Here is a 19,686-nt window from a genome sequence, read left to right on the forward strand (position 1 = left end):
CATTTCGCATTACGTCGACGGAAAGATCATGCTTCGGAATGATGGCCCTAGCACAGAAACTAGCTAAACAAACAATAGTAGAAGATTCCAAAAACCGGGACCGAATTCTAAACCGCCCGATAGGTAGGAGATTGTCCACATCACGAGGGTTTCAAACCGAACGGACTCAATAAATACCAAAACTTCCGTATGACATTTTTAAGTTAGGCAAGGCCATCTTAACTAGGAAACCTTGACCGATTGAACCCTTGAAAAGGCCCCATACAGATCGAAACGTCGGAAAAAATCATAAACTAGTGTTTTCGATTCCCCCAAAAGGCTGAAGCCAACATTCTGAAGCAAAATCATCCTAGTCGTATCCCAACCACGGAAAGATCATGAGTACATGTTCGACGAGAAAGGCACTATCACCACTAGGTGGATTAATCTGGGTTTTTTTGTGCTGATTTCATTCAGCAATACGAATTTACTGAATATCAGCAATTATTTTTCAACTTGCTGAACCATCCAGCAACTTTGACAGTTGATCAGCAACGTTGTGCTGAAATTCAGCAAAAAATTTGTGCTGGAAGCGTTTCAAAAAATTTGGTGTGTAGGCTTCGCGACTCCGAATCACAGAAACGACTTGTACGACGGCGAATGTGAACAGTTGAAAATCGAGAATAATGCAGCAAGGGCGCGAATGCTGCAACACCGTACGAGAGCGAATGCGGCACGTTACAGACAAGCGCGGAACAGGCAGAACTCAGTCTTCCGGATGAAGAAGCGCCAGCAGGAAGAACGAGATCGCGAAGCGATGGAAGAACTGTACCGCGCTAAGGACACACGAACGTTCTACGAGAGGCTGAACCGCTCGCGCAGAGGCTTTGTGCCACAAGCCGACACGTGCCGAGATAATTACGGGAATATTCTCACGAGCGAGCGTGAGGTGGTCGAGAGGTGGCGGCAGCATTACGATGACACCTCAATGGCGACGTTGCAAGCATCGAAGGTGACGTGGTAACAGATCTAGGAGTAAGTGCACAGGACGAAAGACTACCGGCCCCTGACCTTCAAGAGATTGAGGAGGAGGTTGGCCGGTTGAAAAACAACAAAGCCGCTGGAGCAGATCAACTACCAAGCAAGCTTCTAAAATACGGTGGAGAAGCACTGGTGAGAGCACTACACTGGGTCATTACTAAGATTTGGGAGGAGGAACTATTACCGGAGGAATGGATGGAAAGTATCGTGTGTCCCATCTACAAAAAGGGCGACAAGTTGGATTGCGGGAACTACCGCGCGATCACACTACGGCGGCATAAAATTTGAGAGAGTATCTTGTAGGCAGCGCTCGCCTACAAGATACTCTCTCAAATTTTATGCCGCCGTCTATCATCGTTTGCAAGAGAGTTTATGGGGCAATATCAGGCTGGATTTATGGGTGAACGCGCTACAACGGACCAGATGTTCGCCATCCGCCAGGTGTTGCAGAAATGCCGCGAATACAACGTGCCCACACATCACTTGTTCATCGATTTCAAATCGGCGTATGATACAATCGATCGAGAACAGCTATGGCAGATTATGCACGAATACGGATTCCCGGATAAACTGATACGATTGATCAAGGCGACGATGGATCGAGTGATGTGCGTAGTTCGAGTATCAGGGACACTCTCGAGTCCCTTCGAATCTCGCAGAGGGTTACGGCAAGGTGATGGTCTTTCGTGCTTGCTGTTCAAGATTGCTTTAGAGGTTGTAATTAGGAGAGCGGGGATAAACACGAGTGGAACGATTTTCATGAATTCCGTTCAGCTGCTTGGTTTCGCTGATGGTATTGATATTATTGCTCGTAAATTTGAGACGATGGCGGAAACGTACATCCGACTACACGGCGTGTGTATGGGAAAGGTTTATAACAAAAAATTGGGCATCGCCAAATTTTTCACTATTCAAAAATAGAGACTTCCAGCTTTCATTTGCACGGTCCCTCAAAAAAATCCACCGAGGGATCTCGAACAACTTTTTCAGAATACTGTTTTTCCCCATACAAAATGAACGGTTCCAAATTAATCCCTATTTCTACTTAACAAACATACCCAATTTTTGTATGAAAAAGTTCCCCCGATGGAATATTTCGATGTTGGGCTTGAATGAAAGCTAGTAGCGTCAACTTTCACGTAACGTAAAAATTAGCGATGCCTATTTTTTTGTAATAAATTTCTTATACCAGACACACCGTGACTAAAGAGTGAAGCCAGGCGAATCGGATTGATGATTAATGTGTAGACAAAGCACATGATGGCAAAGGGCTCCAGGGTGGAATCACCGCGCCCGCCACCCCGAATTTACATCGACGATGATGAAATCGAGGCGGTTGAAGAATTCGTGTACTTGGACTCACTGGTGACCGCCGACAACGACATCAGCAGAGAAATTCAGAGGTGCATTGTGGCAGGAAATCGTTCTTACTTTGAACTCCATAGAACTCTACTATCGAATAAAGTTCGACGTAACACGAAGTTAACTATTTACAGAACGCTGATTAGACCGGTAGTCCCCTATGGACACGAAACATGGACCCTACGTGCAGAGGACCAACGCGCCCTTGGAGTTTTCGAACGGAAGGTGTTGCGTACCATCTACGACGGAGTGCAGATGGAAGACGGGACTTGGAGAAGGCGAATGAACCACGAACTGCATCAGCTGTTGTGAGAACCAACCATCGTCCACACCTCGGAAATCTAGAGCTACGGTGGACTGATCATGTCATCAACATGTCGGATAGCAACCCGATTGAAATGTTCTCGAGGGCCATACGACTGGTACAAGAAGACGTGGTACGCAGCGACCTGGGTTGGTCGATCTGTGGAGGCCGATCTGCGGACCCTTCGCAGAGTGCGGAGCCGGAAACGAACAGCCATGGGCCGAGCCGAATGGAGACGACTCAGAGGACACTCAGGACTTAGTCTGACCGGTAAGGTAAGTTTTACACCAAATTCCCCCCACTCATCGTCATCCATCGAACAGACCGCTTTGTGCACTTTTTTTTTCTTCTTTCGCTGGCTCCACCTCATTGGGAAACGATTCACACGCGAAAAAGCCGCTCTCATTATTTCCGTTTTCCGCGTGACACGACCGACCGACTGTCGCCATGCCGCGGGTGGGCTGGATAAGACTCACGCTCGAAAGATGATGAGCACTCTCATCGTTTTCAATTTTTCATTTCAACGTGATGATGTGGAAGCGCGTACGAGCGAACGCTGCTCTGATGCTGGCTGGATGTGAAAGCTTTATTCCCGCATTGGAGGTCGATCTCTGATGTGACGATGAGCAAGCAGGCAAGGTAGCCCAAAGTGCCCAATTAGGGACCGTTTTATTCACGGAGATCGGAAATATACGTGCCAATCGGGCGGTGTTCGATTTCAGTGCATCCGTTTGGCTATAATTGATTGAGGGATCATTAATGCTGCTGCGATTTTTTTAATGACGAAAGGGAGGGTCAAATGAGGAATACATGCAGACGTACGTTTATGCCGAAATAGTCAGTCGGTGGAAGGAAACATATGGCAAATTCCAACATTAAGAGACTGAGACTTCCCTAGAGCTTAGCTGAGCTTAGATTCACATCTCTTACATTTTTGTTACTGAGCAGAGCTAGTTGAAAATAACAAAGAATCAATTGATCAGATAACTGGGAGGAGTGTTCATAACCTTTCTCCCAATATACTAATCAATCAGCTTGATGATGATGAACCTGGGCTTGTTAGGGGAATAGCTGTAAGTAAAAAGAAAATCGTGTCAAGTACTGTTGTTTTGAATTCCACTGCATCCAATCAGCTTATTTCAATTCCACTCGGCATTCAATTGTTCAGATTTGTGCGCTCAAAAATTCAAGGTGTAGCTTCGTCATATCTTAATCTTAAAACACTATAATTAAGAACAATATCTTAAATTTTCGTACGAGATTTTGAATTTTTGACCTCCATATTGGATTTACTGGTCACTATTTTTGAAGTCTTAAAGTCTTACCCATATAAGATAGGCCCATTTTGCACATTTTTAGAGCTTAAAACACTATAAAACGGCCATAATCTTAATTTTCTGTCCGCCATTTTGAAGTTTTGACCGCCATCATTTTCGGACTCAGAACGTTTTCCCCATATCATATATACTCGTATGTCATAGTTTTATAGCTCAAAACACTATAAAAGGGCCACTATCTTGAATTTTCGTCCACCATCTTGGATTTTCTGATCACTATTTTTTACTGCCAACAAAATTCGTCAACCCTGAGCAAGATTGCACAAACAGGCGTGATTTGAGATGTAACATGATAGAATTGTTTTTCAGTTTCATATTTGGCCCCAACCGCCAGTGCTGATCTGGATCACCAAAATTGCCATAGCTCCGGAACGCCTGAACCGATCCGAACCCTTTTCAATTGCAAATAATGCGATAAAATTCCGCTTCGATTCGTGCTGAAATCCGGAAAACCGGCCAATCGGGAAGTGCTTCAAAAATGAGTGAGCTTTTTGCGCATAGACATACATACATACACACATACACACATGGGGTGATACACAAATTACGTCACGCAAAAATCGAACTTTTCCAACCCCCTTCCCCCCTTTTTGTATGGGACCTCATTTTTTTTTTGTATGGATCATCACGATATGCAAAACGCTCCCCCCCCCTAAAAGCGTGACGAAATTTGTGCATGGCCCCCATGTGGCATTCCAGTTTAGCACTCTATGCGCAGAGATGCGAATCGTCAGCATACACGAATCGAACACATCACAACCCAACCGCGACAACAATATTCGTGCTCCATCCGACAACGCGACCTCTCGACGTCAGCGACACGAAGTCTCGAGCCAGTCGGACGAGAGAGACCGCGTCGCCGACGATCGCCCTCTTTCACATCGCAGCCACCGGAGGGTAACCACGGATCATTCAAACAGACAAAATGCGGCCGTCGGCCGAAACTGTAGTGCAGAAATCCACAATACACACATACAGACATTATCTCAAATCGAACTGAGCTGATCGGTAAATGTGACTTGGCCCTCCGAGCCTTTTATAGAAAATTCTTTTTGCCGTTCTAGTTCACCCAAGTGAACTGAATGGCTATATGTTCACTCAAAAAACGAATTTACGATAGAGGGCTCGGAGGGTCAAGTCACATATACCAATCAACTCAGTTCGACGAATTGAGATGATGTCTGTGTGTGTATGTATGTGTGTATGTATGTCTGTGTACAAAAAAGTTCACTCACTTTTAAGGCACTTCCCATTGGCCGATTTTTCGGATTATAGCTCGAATTGAACTGGAATTTTACCGCATTGTTTGCTTATTAAAAATAGTCCGGGTCGGTCAAGGCGTTTCGGAGTTATGCCAATTCAGTGATCCAGACTAGCACCGGTAGAACTGGTTGTATATAAAACTGAATCAAGTCCAATCATGCGACACATCAAACTGCGACGATTTGTGTAACCTTTAGCATGGTTGACAAATTCTGTGCGAAAATCAATACTGAAGACCGGAAATTCCACGATGTCGGCTCAAAATTCAAGATGGCAGCCTAATATTCAAGATGTCGGCTGTTTAATAGAGTTTCAAGCTCTAAAACATGCAATATGGATATATTTGGTATGGGGAAGATGTCTGGAATCCCGAAATGGCTATCAGTATCAGAATATCTTAGATGGTGGTCTAAAATCCAAGATGGCGCTCCGAATTCAAGATGGCGGCTGTTTAATGGAGTTCTAGACTTGAAAACAATGAAATATGGGTAAATTTGAAATGGGGAAGATGTCTAGAGTCCATAAATGAGCACCAGAATATCATTGCGGTCCACTATTGGGTAGATCGTATTCTCTTACCATGTTAAATCGGTGACAATAGTGGACCCCCAGACTTGTTGACATTTGCACATTTGCTAAAATAATCAAATTATCGCTTTCCAAACCTGATTCATCACATGGAAACTGCTGTCTAGGCACATGAGCCATGGTCTCCCGGTAGAAGCAGATTTGAGTGGGAAATTTAAGAATAATTGCTAGGGGTCCACTATAGGTTAAGGGTCCATTATTGGCTAAAATACCCTACATAAATTTTAAAGCAGATCATACGAGACCTTCAAGATGTTCACTGGAAATTTTGTCGTTAACTTCCACTAGACTTTCTTCAATAGTTCTGCAAAAACTTCGCTAAATAAATTTGTCAGCAATTGTTTTTATTTATTTTTTACTATATAATTGCTTCGGTTATTGTTGGAAAAATAATCCATTATTTACTGCATGATTTCAACCTAATACTTTCAAATAAAGAAAACCTCTTAAGTTTTTGGTTTGTTTTGAATGCAGTTGCAGAAATCATATGCAAATAAGTCTACATTACTCACCAAAGTCAATCACTTGATCACAAAGCTTGACTTTCACTGTTTACCTCACCTTACCTTGTTGTAGTCGGTAACTCAATTGTCATGTTGCAAAAAAAAAAACGCTCATAATTCGGCACCAACATTTCAAAAGGGCGTAACTGCTTCTGCAACCAATGCCTTCTCACAGAGCTGTGGGTCGTATTTCATTCATCTCACGCAATTCACATCCATTAATCGAAAAAGGAGAATTTTATCTTTCTATTTGTGCTAGTGGATTGTTTGAGAGGGACGGGATACGCTTTGTGAGAAGGCATTGGTTGTAAATGCAGTTACGCCCTTTTGAAATGTTGGTGCCGAATTTTCAGAAACTTGCGCATGCACCGTTTAAAAAATGTCTTCCAAAGTCGTTCAATACACATGGAAGATCTCGAAAAAACATCAACAAGTTTCCGTCACTTTACTCACAATGTACACTGAAATTAACGAAAATTTATCGTGAATGTTCTTGCATCAGTTTTCTCAAAGGCTAGTGTCAAAGCCTACGGAAATTCAATGATTCCTTAAACCATTACGTCGCAAATTTTAAAACTTGCAAGATTTGTACGTAGTAGCTCACATTCCCATCAAGTTTAATTGAATATGTTTTCTATAGGTAGGCTCAGTATACCAGTTATGGTTATAGTACCTCAAATTGGCTTCAGTTAATTTTCAACCTTTAACGATGAAAAACAACATGGAATATTGTGTGAATTCAAGATCACACTCACACAAGATGATTGCAATCATTCAAACTTCACAATTTGCTAATACTATTATAGAAATAAATAATTTTCCTTATAATTTCGGCTTCCTTGCACCCTATTTCGCCATAGTGTACCAGTTATGGCTAATCCCATAAGAAATGCATGCAAATAGTGCGAAGTGGAACCGAAATAAGAAAATGTGTCTATAACTGGTACATAGTTCCTATCATTGGCACACGCCGTCATCAATACTAAAAGTAGTTTTCGCTCGGTTTGTTTATTTTTCCTGTAAAGTATGGAAACTACACAATCATTTGACATATTGGAAACATTTGTCGGTCTTCTTCTTATTTTAGTAGAAATAGTTTTCCTTAGGTAGTTCGATAACTGGTACAGGCACCCTATATGATATTGTATGAAATTGAAAAAGTAAAACAAAACAAATAGAAGCTCCAATTACCATTTCCAAGTTCACGGCCACACCTTCCAATTTGCAGTAGTTCACTGGTGGATCTCATTTCAATTACTAATTGAACAACTACATCTACATACCAAGTCGTTGTTTTAATCATCACAAGTAGCACCGTACATTTGTCGAAAGGTAACGCAGTCCCACAATGTATATGCTTCCACCAGGCCGACGACGACGACGATCGATCGATAATACGATGCAATGTCGATTGGCGCGCGGTAACATCGAACCGGACGCATTTGAATTGCTTATTCGCTGCTGGAGCAAGTGGAAGCCTCATTAGGGGAGAGAAGGCTTGCATCGTAATGAATTTCAACTACATTTCCGCATGGCATCGGACCTTCCCTCCCTCCGTGCATTCAGTGAATTATCCAATTATCACGTTGTCATTCGCTACAGGAATGTGTGATGAGTCGTTTCCAGGGAAGAATTAGCTATTCCTGTTGAGCCATCTGTCTGTCTGTCTGTCGTTCGTCGTTTTGCTAGATTTTGGTGAAAGCAACTTCAAGCTTCTCTAGGTTTATTTACAGCAAACATGTTTGATACCAATGGGTTTCTTCAACCCTTGTTTTAAGTTTACATGGCATCACTACAAACAATCTACCTTATTACAAACTTTACCTAGCTTTCAGCTAGCCTACTTGTATATAACTATTATGCGCGTTATTTTCTCTTTGTCACTCAGCATTTGCTCTATTCTTATTTTTGTATAGAAATTGTCCTAAAGCCCAGTCTACACTAAACCTCCCTTACAGCTAAGATTGTATACAAACAAATGTGTCTCACTTGGGCGTCGGGCCAATAAACTCACCTCTCACTTAAGCCATTTCCTCTGTACGATTAATACCACCCCACGGCCACGTTGATCCACACTGGGACCCCTCGGGGGTCCTGTTAGCCGAGATTCCCCCATCGACGACGACGACGACGTTGTTAATGATGATTCCTCGAAGCAGGCTGGCTGTTGCCGATATGATGTGATGATGGCGTCGTTGTCGTCGTCGATTTTGCACGAGGGATTACTACCGCTGCACAATTTTCTCAGTTTCATCTGTTGATTCGAGCGGCGGGCACTCGTAACGTTACCGATGGGCCGCCGACCAGCAGGATTGTTGGTAGTAACAGAAGCAGCCACAACGCTGTGCTGGAAACGGCGCATCGGATGGTCCCTGCCGCGTTGTGGAATGCCCCCGGGGGATGTCGTATCGAGTGGCCTACAGGAGAAAGACCAGGATAAACTGAATTAGATTCGACTGGTTATTGAATGATTAAATCTGGGTGGTTGTTGTTGATGCGGTGGACAGTCAGTTAAATTTCAATTAGTTGTTAGATTTTATTTAGTCCTGATTTTGCATTAGGTTGTTCATTTACTTTTTCACTCATTTTACTTTATCATTAGCTTGCAATGGTTATACATATTGCCGCTTCCTGAGCAGAAGGTTGAGAGATTAATCCCAAGTAGTACTGTCATGGTAAAATCAAAACTGGTTACTCAAGAAGGTTTTCAAATTTCAGTGCCTGTTATACTGGTATGCTCCCAAGAAAATGAATTCCTTTTAAATGAATTAATCAAGAACTCTTAATTCATGACCAACTATTAAAAAGACCGCATCAACGTTTTGTAAACAAAATAAAATGAAAAAAAAAGTGCATTCCAAAAATTTCAGCTATCAAAGATTATAAAATCACCTCCTCGAACATTTTTTTTTTAATTTTCAGCGATTTCAGGCATATTTTTTTCGGCTTTTCTTTATGAACTTTCTCAACGGTGAAACATTGTGGAAAACTTTTTCCACTTCATATTTTTTTTTTGATTTCTGAAAAAAAAAATTCTTTCATTTTCGAAAAAAAACTTTGTTTCTACGATGCTTCGTTCTTGAGTTATGATTTTTCAAAGAAAAGGGTTATATTGCACATTTGTACATTTTTCATCACAATGGGCCAAAATTCAATAACGAAAACAAAGTGCATTACACTATGGGTTTGGGCAGAAGGTTCTCAAATTTTCATGTAACCTTTTCCACAGGCAAAACTCAGGTGGTAATTTTTTGAAAGCACCTATTTTCATTTTTGAGTTATGGGCAATTTTGTTGAAAAATGTTCAAATTTGGCGAATTAGCCTTTCTTTGAAAAATCATAACTCAAGAACGAAGCATCGTAAAAACAAAGTTTTTTTTTAAATATGAAAGCAAATTGTCTCAGGAATCAAAAAAAAATGAAAGTAGAAAAAGTTTTCCACAAAACTTTCCACCAATGAGAAAACTATGCCCGAACTCGCGGAAAATTTTCAAAAAAAAATTGAGAAAGTATTGTCATTAGCTTTGATCGCTGAAATTTTTGGACTGCATTTTTTATTTCGTTCCTGAGTATATAATTTAGACCAACATGATCATTTTTTACAATTGGCCATAACTCACGAAAGAAAAAAATAGTACATTCCAAAAATTTCAGCCATCAAAGCTTATGAAATCACCTTCTCAAAAATATTTGTTTTTGAAAATTTTCCGCGAGTTTTGGCACAATTTTTTCGGCTTTTCTTTATGAATTTTCACAACTGTAGAAAACTTGTTCCACCTCATATTTTTTTGGATTTCTGAGAAAATTTGCATTCCTTTTCATTAAAAAAAACTTTGTTTTTACGATGCTTCGTTCTTGAGTTATGATTTTTCAAAGAAAAGGCTTATATGGCGCATTTGCACATTTTTCACAAAATTGGAAAAAGTGCATTCCAAAAATTTCAGCGATTAAGGCTTATGCAATAACCTTCTCAAAAATATTTTTTTGAAAACTTTCCGGTATTTCTTTACGACTTTTCTTAACTGAGGAAATGTTTGAGGTAAACTTTTTCCAGTTCATTTTTTTTTTAATTTATGAGAAAATTTGCTTTCATGAATTCTTTGCGAAAAAGCATCGTAGACTTCGTTCTTGAGTTATGATTTTTCAAAAGAAAGTAGTGTCAGGGGAAAACAAAAAAAATCCCTGCCTGTGGAAAAGTTTCATGAAAAATTCCCCTTAAGTAACAATGCCCATAAAGATTTCATTAGGTATCCCTTTAAAATGCATCTTCGACCCTGTCTGTTTTTCGAACATTTCTCCTGATATTACTCTAAAGATTCTTGCAGGAATTCTCCCAGGAGTTTTTCTTGAGCTTTCTTCAGGTGTTTATCTTGAAACTGATCCACTGGTTTCCTCAGAAGTTGCTTCCGCATTTCCTCCCAGGATTTCTTAAGGGATTCTGTAGGAAATTCCTTCAAGGATTGCTACATCAGTTCATGTATTTCTTCAAACCTTTTGAAGCAATTTCTCCATAAATATAGTAAGATTTTTTTCCAGAACTTTTTCTCTAGGGATTTTTTTACAAAGATTCGGAGATTCTTTCAGAAATAATTTCAGAAAATTTTCTTAAAACTTTTCCAGAAATTATGGTTTGATTTTTTTCCTGAGGTTCCGTCAGGTATTATTTTATTTATTCATGGATTTTCTTGGGCGCTGATTCGGAAAGTCTCAAACAATTCTTCTGGGAGTTCTTCCAGGGGTTTCTTCAAAAGTTCCTCTGGGCATTGTTTTGGATTTATTCCGAAATTTCCTTCAAGGCGTTTTTCAAAAGTTTTTTTAAGCATATTTCAACAATTTGTGCAGGAATGACTCCAAAATGTATTCCTTAGCTTAGGGATTTTTAAAGATTATTTTTTCAGTGAATACCTGCAGAACGTTCTCCAGTTCTTCCAAGTGTTTTTTCAAAGATTTCATTCTTTTTTTTTATTTTCTTCAGAGGTTCTCCAACAGGATTCATCCATGATTTTTTGTTGTTTTTGCAGGATTTCCTTAAAAGTTTTCTTAGGTAGTCATGGTAATTTAGTATACAAGATTTATTTTCTGATATTTTCTTCATCTCCAGGAGTACTTCCAAGGGTTCATTCAGAATATCCTCCAGTGAGCCCTCAGAAATTTATTAACAGGTTTCTTCAAGAACCCCACCAGTACTCTGCAGTGGTCTGCAATTACTGTAAAATGAAATCCCTTGGTTGGGATCAGATGGTATCCCTCCAGCATAATCTTTGCTGCTTCGTTCACGCCCCTCTTACGCTTCTTGTTGAGGCACCCTTCTGTTGATGCATAACTTAAAAGTGTGTTGAACTAACGTAAGTTAGAAAAAATCTGGAAGACATTTGTAAGGGATTCCATCAGAAATTCCACTTAGTTTTTTTTTTCTCAGGAATCCCTCCAGAATTTTGTCAAGTATTATTTATCCTAGAAGATTTTTTTTTTTTGAGCATTAAGGAGTGTTAAAGTGTTTCTTCAGGTATTCTCCTAGGTATTATCTCAGGCATTCATCTAGGAATTGCTTCAGAGAACTGCTTCAGAAGCTTTTGTTCAATTTTCCTCCAGAAAGTTTTCTAAAATTTTCTCCAGGAGATGACAACAGTATTTCTAGGAGTTTACTTAATGTTTGCCTGAGACAATTTTCCCTCCAGGGATTTCTTGGAAAATCCTTCAGGGATTTCTGAAAGAATTCTTCAGTAATTTTTGTGCAATTTCTGGGAGAATTTCTGAAAAATGCCAAGAGGAACAATTGAAATCTGCTGGGGTCTATGATGACATCTCAGTAAATATTTCTAGTGGAACCGCAGGAACAATTTCTTAAAAAAGGGTTGTAGGAATTTCTGCACGAAGGAATTTTTCAAAGTCAAGGAATTTTTCAAAGAACTCATGGAGAAATCTTGGGAAGAATTTCTGAAGGAATTCCTGTAGAATTTATGAATGAATTTCTGAAAACTCAAATAAAAAACTATTGATAAAAAAACCATGCCATTCCTGAATAAATCGTTTAAATTCTGAACTCCGTAGAAAAAAATATTTCTTCTAAGGAATTTTGGAAGGCATCTTAGCAGGAATTTCTGAAGAAAGGAATAATCGACGAAATCCCAGAAAAATTCTTCAGGGAATCTCAGAAGGAACTTAAAAACTTTCTGGAGAAACTTCTTAGGAATCGCTTGGTGGAATTCCTAGAAAAAATACTGAAGAACTCAAAGGAAAAATCTGAAGAAATTATGCAATAAAAATCTTGGTATTGCTTAAGAAATCTGTGAACGAATTTATGAAAGAAAAAACAACAAAAAAAACTTGAGAAAGGCGTAGGCGTAGGGGGTTCCAAGGGACTTGATGGGCGTTTCAGGGGATTTGGGGTGCCTTTAAGGGCGTTCTGTTTGGTTTCGATGGCGTTTTCATGGGATTACGAGAAATTGAGGGGCATTTCAATAGAATTTAGGGGGATTCAGGGACATTTCAAGGTGCTTTAAAGGGCAATTCAGGGGATCTCAGGAGCCTTTAAAAGGCGTTACAAGAATTTGTGGGGCGTTTCACACCATTTTAGAGTAATTTTATTGAATTTCTGGGGTTTCAGGAGCATTTTAAGGGCATATGATAGCTTTCCTGGAGCGTTTCGAAGTATTTCAGGTCAGGGTCGTATCAGGGGGTTTCAAGAACCATCTTTAACACTCCTTTGGCATTAGGGTCATGTTTTACCCAAACCGTACAGTACGAGCTGCTGTACTGCCAACGTGATGCAAAAGGAAGGTTAAATCAAATAGCATTTAAGGGGCGTATCAAAGGATTTTGGGATGGGGTCTCTGGAAATCCACTGCAACTTCCTGAAACGCCTCAAAGATCCCCCTTAAACCCTCTCGGACCCCATGTAACGCACCTGAGACGCTCCGAAACTTCCAAAAACTCCTCCATAACGGCTCTGAATCTCGCCGAAAATGCTCTGAAACTGCCTGAAATGCCTCTTAAATGGAATTCCTACCTGAATTACTGAAAGTATTTCCTTGATTTCCTGGTTGATTCGCTGAAGAAATTCCTAAACACATTAATGCGGGAATTTTTTCGAATCTCTGGTGCACATTCTGAAAAAAAAAAATCCTGCTCGATTTTCAAAGGAAAGTTTGAGAAATTTTCGGAACAAACCACTGTAGAAACAATCTTTGAATGGATTTTTGATGGGTTTTGTTCAAAATTCTGAAGAAATTCGTGGAAAAAATTCCGATGAGTTCTTCAATTCAATCTCTAGACGTATTTTTAAAGTTATTCTTGGAAAAATTTCAGAAGGAACCCATAGAATTTTACCTAAAATAATTCTAGGAGAAATTCATTAGGGAATATCTAATGGAATCTCTGGAGAAATTTCTTAAAGAAACCGTAGAAGAATTTCTGAAAAAAAAAATCGTTGTGTGATTTTCAGAAATAAACCTTGATACTATCAAGTTGATAGACTTTTAGACTGAATTTTTGGAGTTGTTTCTGAAGCAATCCAAGGATTTATTTTGGCAGAAATCGTACAATTATCTATGGAGGATTTTTTAAAGAAACTCGTAGCAGTTTTTCTAGAGGATTTTTTTGGACAAAACTATCAAAAAAAAAACTCTTAGGTAATTCTCTCCGCCCAGTTGGGCGGAAACAATTCCTAATTTCACTAGGAAGCTAACAATATTTGCTTACCTAAAGAGCTGGTTACTCAGTGAGTAACTTGGAGTATCCTCGATAACACCACTGATCCCACCACTGAGTTTTTACAGCATAGGATTACTAGTGCCACTGTGATCATATTTCCACAGGTTATTCTGCTGCTTTGCAAAAAAAAATCATCTTCCGAGTTTTTTCAACGAAGATTATCATATGTTAAAAATTGCTGACATAAAATCTTGATTTTGGCTTCTCCACAAAAGCGAGGCTATCCGCAATCTCATGTAATTCGAAAAACCACGCCGAAACACACCGTAAAACAGCTTTCCATATTAACGTGAACCGAAACCGCTCATTCCACAAGCCGCATCAGGAATGAGCGCAACCGGGCAGCAGGCAAGCAGCCATTTAAACATCCCGTAATATTCATCGGTCATTGTTAACAACCTTGTTTGCCGGTCTGCAGCGCGCATCCCCAGAATGTTGATGCGGGATTTGCAGCTCATAAATTACTTAAAATTACTAATTAATTACTCAAGCTGGAAAACGACGTGGCACTTAGGGGGCAGTCTCCATCCACCCTTGTGGGCTGTATGCATACTACTACAGCAGTCAGACAGCATCAAGCATCATTCCACCACACTACCAGAGCCAACCGACGCCGCGCGCCAAGCAAGATATTGTATTTCACACATTGCCCCTAACGCCGGAACTGGAATTAAGGGTGTGTGGTATATGAGTTGCATTCGAACATACAGGGGATGGCCAAAATGTTTGGGATAGGCAACTTTTTTTTCTCCCACAAAAAAATTCAACATGCTGTAACATTTAATAGAGTGTATCAACAAATCACAAATTTTGACTGTTTGTCAACCAATTACACAGCGCAACATTTTTTTGTCTCAAGAGCAAACTTATGTGTCTCCGAAGGATTTTGGGCCGCTGAATCCGAATCCGGGCTCAGATTTGCTCCAAGACGTCACAATTTTGAGCTATACCTCAATTTATAGGGCAAAATATGCGATTTTGGGCTTTTTTGACTGCAAGCCATTAAGCTTGGAAATATTGTTTTTTAAGCAATCAAAAGGTTAATTGGTCAATTAACATCTAAGTTAACGACTCATGCAAAATATTTCGTTTTACCTAATCAAATATGATAGATTTAAGCATTTTATGTTAGTATGAAAACTTGCATGCAACTTTTGGAGGGTGACTTGTATGGGAAATATCGTACCTAACATAAATCGCTTAAAACTATCAAATTCGATTTGGTAAAACGAAATATTTTGCATGAGTCGTTGATTTAGATGTTAATTGACCAATTAACCTTTTGATTGCTTAAAAAAAATATTTCCTTGCCTAATGGTTTGCAGTCAAAAAAGCTCAAAATCGCATATTTTGCCCTATAAATTGAGGTATAGCTCAAAATTTTGACGTGTTAGAGCAAATCTGAGCCCGGATTCGGATTCAGCGGCCCAAAATCCTTCGGAGACACATAAGTGTGCTCTTGAGACAGACAAAAGGTTAATTTTTGTTACGATGTGTTATATGTGCATCACTGGTACAAATTTGGGCTCGATTGATTAATTTTTCGCGAAGTTAGAATCGTTCGGGTAAAACACTATTTTTAGACAACTAATTTTTGAACTGTCATATCTCGGAAACCAGTGAGCCGATTTGAATGAATTTTTTAACGTTTATCAACAATATATTGATATTGAATACGACGTTATAAAATGATATATTTTCTCACGGCGAATAAAGTTATAGCGGGTTGAAATGTTTACCCATATAGAGGAAAATAAGTCAAATTTACAATACCACACAAAAAATATTAAATGTGTTCTTCCTTCAATCTAAATAGGCTCTAATATATCTGATTAGAGATAACTTGAGAACAGAACTGGAAAATCTTTGGATATCTACACTAAAATTTATTGACATTGATGTAAAAAATTACATTTTTTGGAGAAAAATCCAAAAAGTGTCAATCCATGATAACTTTTTTCAACGTTCAAAAAGTATCTATGTTTTAATAATGTGTGATGCATTTCCATATTGTTAGTGTACGTTCAAAATTTCATTCAATTCGGTTCACTGGTTTCCGAGATATGACAGCTCAAATATAAGTTGTCTAAAAACCCAAACGGTTCTAACTTTGCGAAAAATTAATCAATCGAGCCCAAATTTGTACCAATGATGCACATATAATAGGTTGACAAACAGTCAAAATTTTAGATTTTTTGATGCGCTCTATGAAAAGTTATAGCATGTTGAACTTTTTTGTGAGAGAAAAAAATGTTGCCTATCCCAAACGTTTTGGCCATCCCATGTAGCTGGTTGTACTTCAAAGATAAAATTGACGAGAACTTCGTAGATTAGGCGGAGCGACGTAACCTAGACGACCTTCTTGAGTACTACCGCATTTTTTAATTAGAGCACTGTCAATGAAGATTTTGTAAATATGTTGGTCCTTTTTAGTTTTACCACTCCTAGTGCATTTAATCATTTTTGACTCAAACCGTAAACTACGTCAGCGAGCTGATACCAACGTGGTGCATGTATCACCTACTGCCGTTGGTAACAGACCGCTGTTATGACAATTGTCTTCTTCCTGGCCGTTACCAAAGCACACAGCTTCGAGGGTAATCACTGATTCACGCAAACCTCCGACGGTCAAAAGCTGTCCTGGCTATGTCCTTGCAACAGCTGAGGGATGGGAAAGGAAGATTAGTTGGACACCTAAGAAAGGTATGTAGAGACCTCTACGTCTCATGGAAATTTGAATGTTATTAGTGGAATGGGTAGGTTCAAAAAGATACGTTAGGTTAACGTGTTGGCTCCAAAATTATATTCAGGAACAGCTCACCAAACATTGAGACTTCCAGCACTCTCGTGACTTAACTGTTGACCTCCATTTGTGGAACATCTAGCAGCAATATCATCAAAAATTACACGGACATTACGTGAATATAAAGACAAATTGCGGCAACCCAATGCGATGGAAACAACGCAAACTTTCAAAACACTCGCGAGCATGTTCGCTCAAAACAGCGCCATGCATTTTCTACGAATATTCAGATTTTCACGGCGAAATTGAAATCATCAGAAAATCTTCTTTTTCTTCTTCTTTTTTTTCTGGCCAACTAGCACCGTTCGGCGCCAGTTGTGTATCAAAGTCGGCTGGGTCAAGGAGCTAAGCCTTAAACTCCAACCCCAACGCCCAGGGAGACAGCCACTTCACCTGGGACCCTACATATCGAACCCATCAGAACAAGGGCCGGGACCTACGGCTTTACTTCCTATGCGAGGGAAGTCGTGACCAGATATTTTTATCTCAGAAATACCGACGGCGTCGACTAGGATTGAACCTAGACCGACTGGGGTGAGAGGCTTACCACCCGAAAATCCTACTATACTGTCATTTCCGACAGCTTTTCGCCCATCCCTGATCCAGACGAAATCAGCTGATTTTGTTATGGCAACATTCCACGGAGTCATGTCAGTCGATCCTGAGCGACCATTTCAAAAATATCTGAAACTTTGCACAGTTTTTCAATTTCATCTAAATCGCCATTTTTCGATATTAAACCTTCATATTCACTCACGACTAACTTTTCAAAAGGGTGTATGCGAAAATAGTTCAAAAATATTCTAAAAGCTGTACAGCAAAAACGGATTGTTCGATTGTTATGAATTTTTCAGCAAAGTTAGATAACTAAATGATGATTCCTTAGAAAATATACACTGTAAAAAATTTATTTTTTTACTTTAAAAAAATATGATCTTTGTCACAAAAACTCAAATATCTCAAAACCCTATCTTTTTACCAACGTCAATTTTTTAGGGGAAATGGCCCATTATATCAGCTATCTACCATAAAATTTTGGTGATGGTAAACTGATAAACAAAAAAGTTATGACATTTCAAACATTTCACAATTTTTACATTTAGTAACAAAAAAAATTTTTTTTCTGTGTAAATTATTTCGAGAATTATATTTTGATGTTGATTTTATTGTAAAGGCTACCGCCTGAATTAAACAAATTGTTTTCATGATATTTTTGTTTGATTATTCATAATTGCTGTAGTATCTATTTGAAACTTAGACGCGATCCAGTGTTGTGATCAAAAACATTGAGAGTGTCATACTTTTTATTGTGCGTGACTGGTGAAAAAATCCCTTGATGGTGTTGAAAAGCTGTTGATTATAAGAAAAATGGAATTAAACTTATTTTTAAGAGAAAAGCTGTATAATAAAAGTTTTATATACGCGTATACGTCTAGTTTATCTAAAAAAAAAAATTACCTCTTAAAGAACAGACTTTATGATCGGAAGAATGTGAGTAACTTCAACAACAACAAATGCATGAGAGGTACATACCATAGACAAACAGACGAAACGCCTAGAACAATTTTCGTGAAAATCCATCGCCCAGTTCACACTAACACCACCTGGTGGAAATGTTTCACGAAACACTGCGTTGTGCAATATCGTCATCAGAAGGCGCTGGTGTGAAACGTCAAACGCACGATGGGCGCTCTTCTGGTTATGATAGCCAAAACCAAGATTCAAAATGATCGTTAACTTGACCACGCCAATGAAAATTTCGTCAGTGTTACGTTTGTGTGTCTGTATACATACCATGACAATGCTCACGAAAAAGCAAAGAAATACTTCGATATGGATATTAAATTAATTATTAGTAATTTTTTTCTTCAGTCAAGCAAACAACACCAAACTAGTCAGTTAAAACTAATAAGTGATTTTGTTTATTATAATCTAACGAACAACATGAACAGTCGCTTTCTCAAAGGTCTTCAACTCAACGCTCTCTTGTAGACCGTTTGATGAAAAAAAATGTTCAAAAGTGTTACGAAATCTCACCGAAAGCACCATAGATAAACTGAAAGAGACTCGTTATGCCCAAATGCAAGATGAAACAGCGGGTTAACATGATGTTTTCTAATGATAATAAATAGTTTGATCGCCGTAACGCATAGTTTTTGATTCAAACAATCTTTTAACGAAAGATAAATTACAAAATTGTATTGAAATCTGTTTCAAAACTTCGTGTTTCATCTTGCCCCACCCATTTCAACTTGCTCCGGTGTACCTTAAACGACTAATGCGCGGAGGGCGTGATAAAATCGGAACATTACTGTACATATAATATACATAATACATAATAAAAACAGCTTGTTTTACTCACGCACGACCATTAACAATAAAATCAGCATCAAACTGCGATTTCCGGCCGAAATAATTTACACTTAAAAAAAATATTACTAAATGTGATAATTGTGAAATGTTTTAATTGTCATAACTTTTTTGTTTATTAGTTCATCATCACCAAATTTTTATGGTAGATTGTTAATACAATGGACCGTTTTCCCTAAAAAATTACGTTGGTAAAAAGATAGGGTTTTGAGATATTTGAGTTTTTGTGACAAAAATGCTATTTTTTAAGATTAAAAAAGATTTTTTTTTCACAGTGTATATTTTCTTAGGAATCACCATTTAGTTATCTAACTTTGCTTAACAATAAAATCAGCATCAAACTGCGATTTCTGACCGAAATAATTTACACAGAAAAAAATATTTACCAAATGTGAAAATTGTGAAATGTTTGAAATGTTATAA

The 19,686-nt window shown here is 38.8% G+C and overlaps 1 protein-coding gene across 2 annotated transcripts in view; it reads right to left on the bottom strand.

Annotated features, from left to right (window-relative positions):
• Window positions 1-8,508: 8,508 nt before the first annotated feature.
• The window catches only part of LOC109621350 (lachesin), a 693,807-nt gene continuing 682,629 nt past the window's right edge, over window positions 8,509-19,686 (bottom strand). For both annotated transcript variants that reach the window (XM_062849468.1, XM_062849469.1), the window contains one exon: window positions 8,509-8,794. In XM_062849468.1, the coding sequence (XP_062705452.1) occupies window positions 8,628-8,794 (167 nt within the window). In that variant the 3' untranslated portion in view covers window positions 8,509-8,627. The remainder of the gene's footprint in view (window positions 8,795-19,686) is intronic.

This window comes from Aedes albopictus, chromosome 2 (genome assembly GCF_035046485.1).
Source record: "Aedes albopictus strain Foshan chromosome 2, AalbF5, whole genome shotgun sequence".
Classification (NCBI taxonomy): Eukaryota; Metazoa; Arthropoda; class Insecta; order Diptera; family Culicidae; genus Aedes; species Aedes albopictus.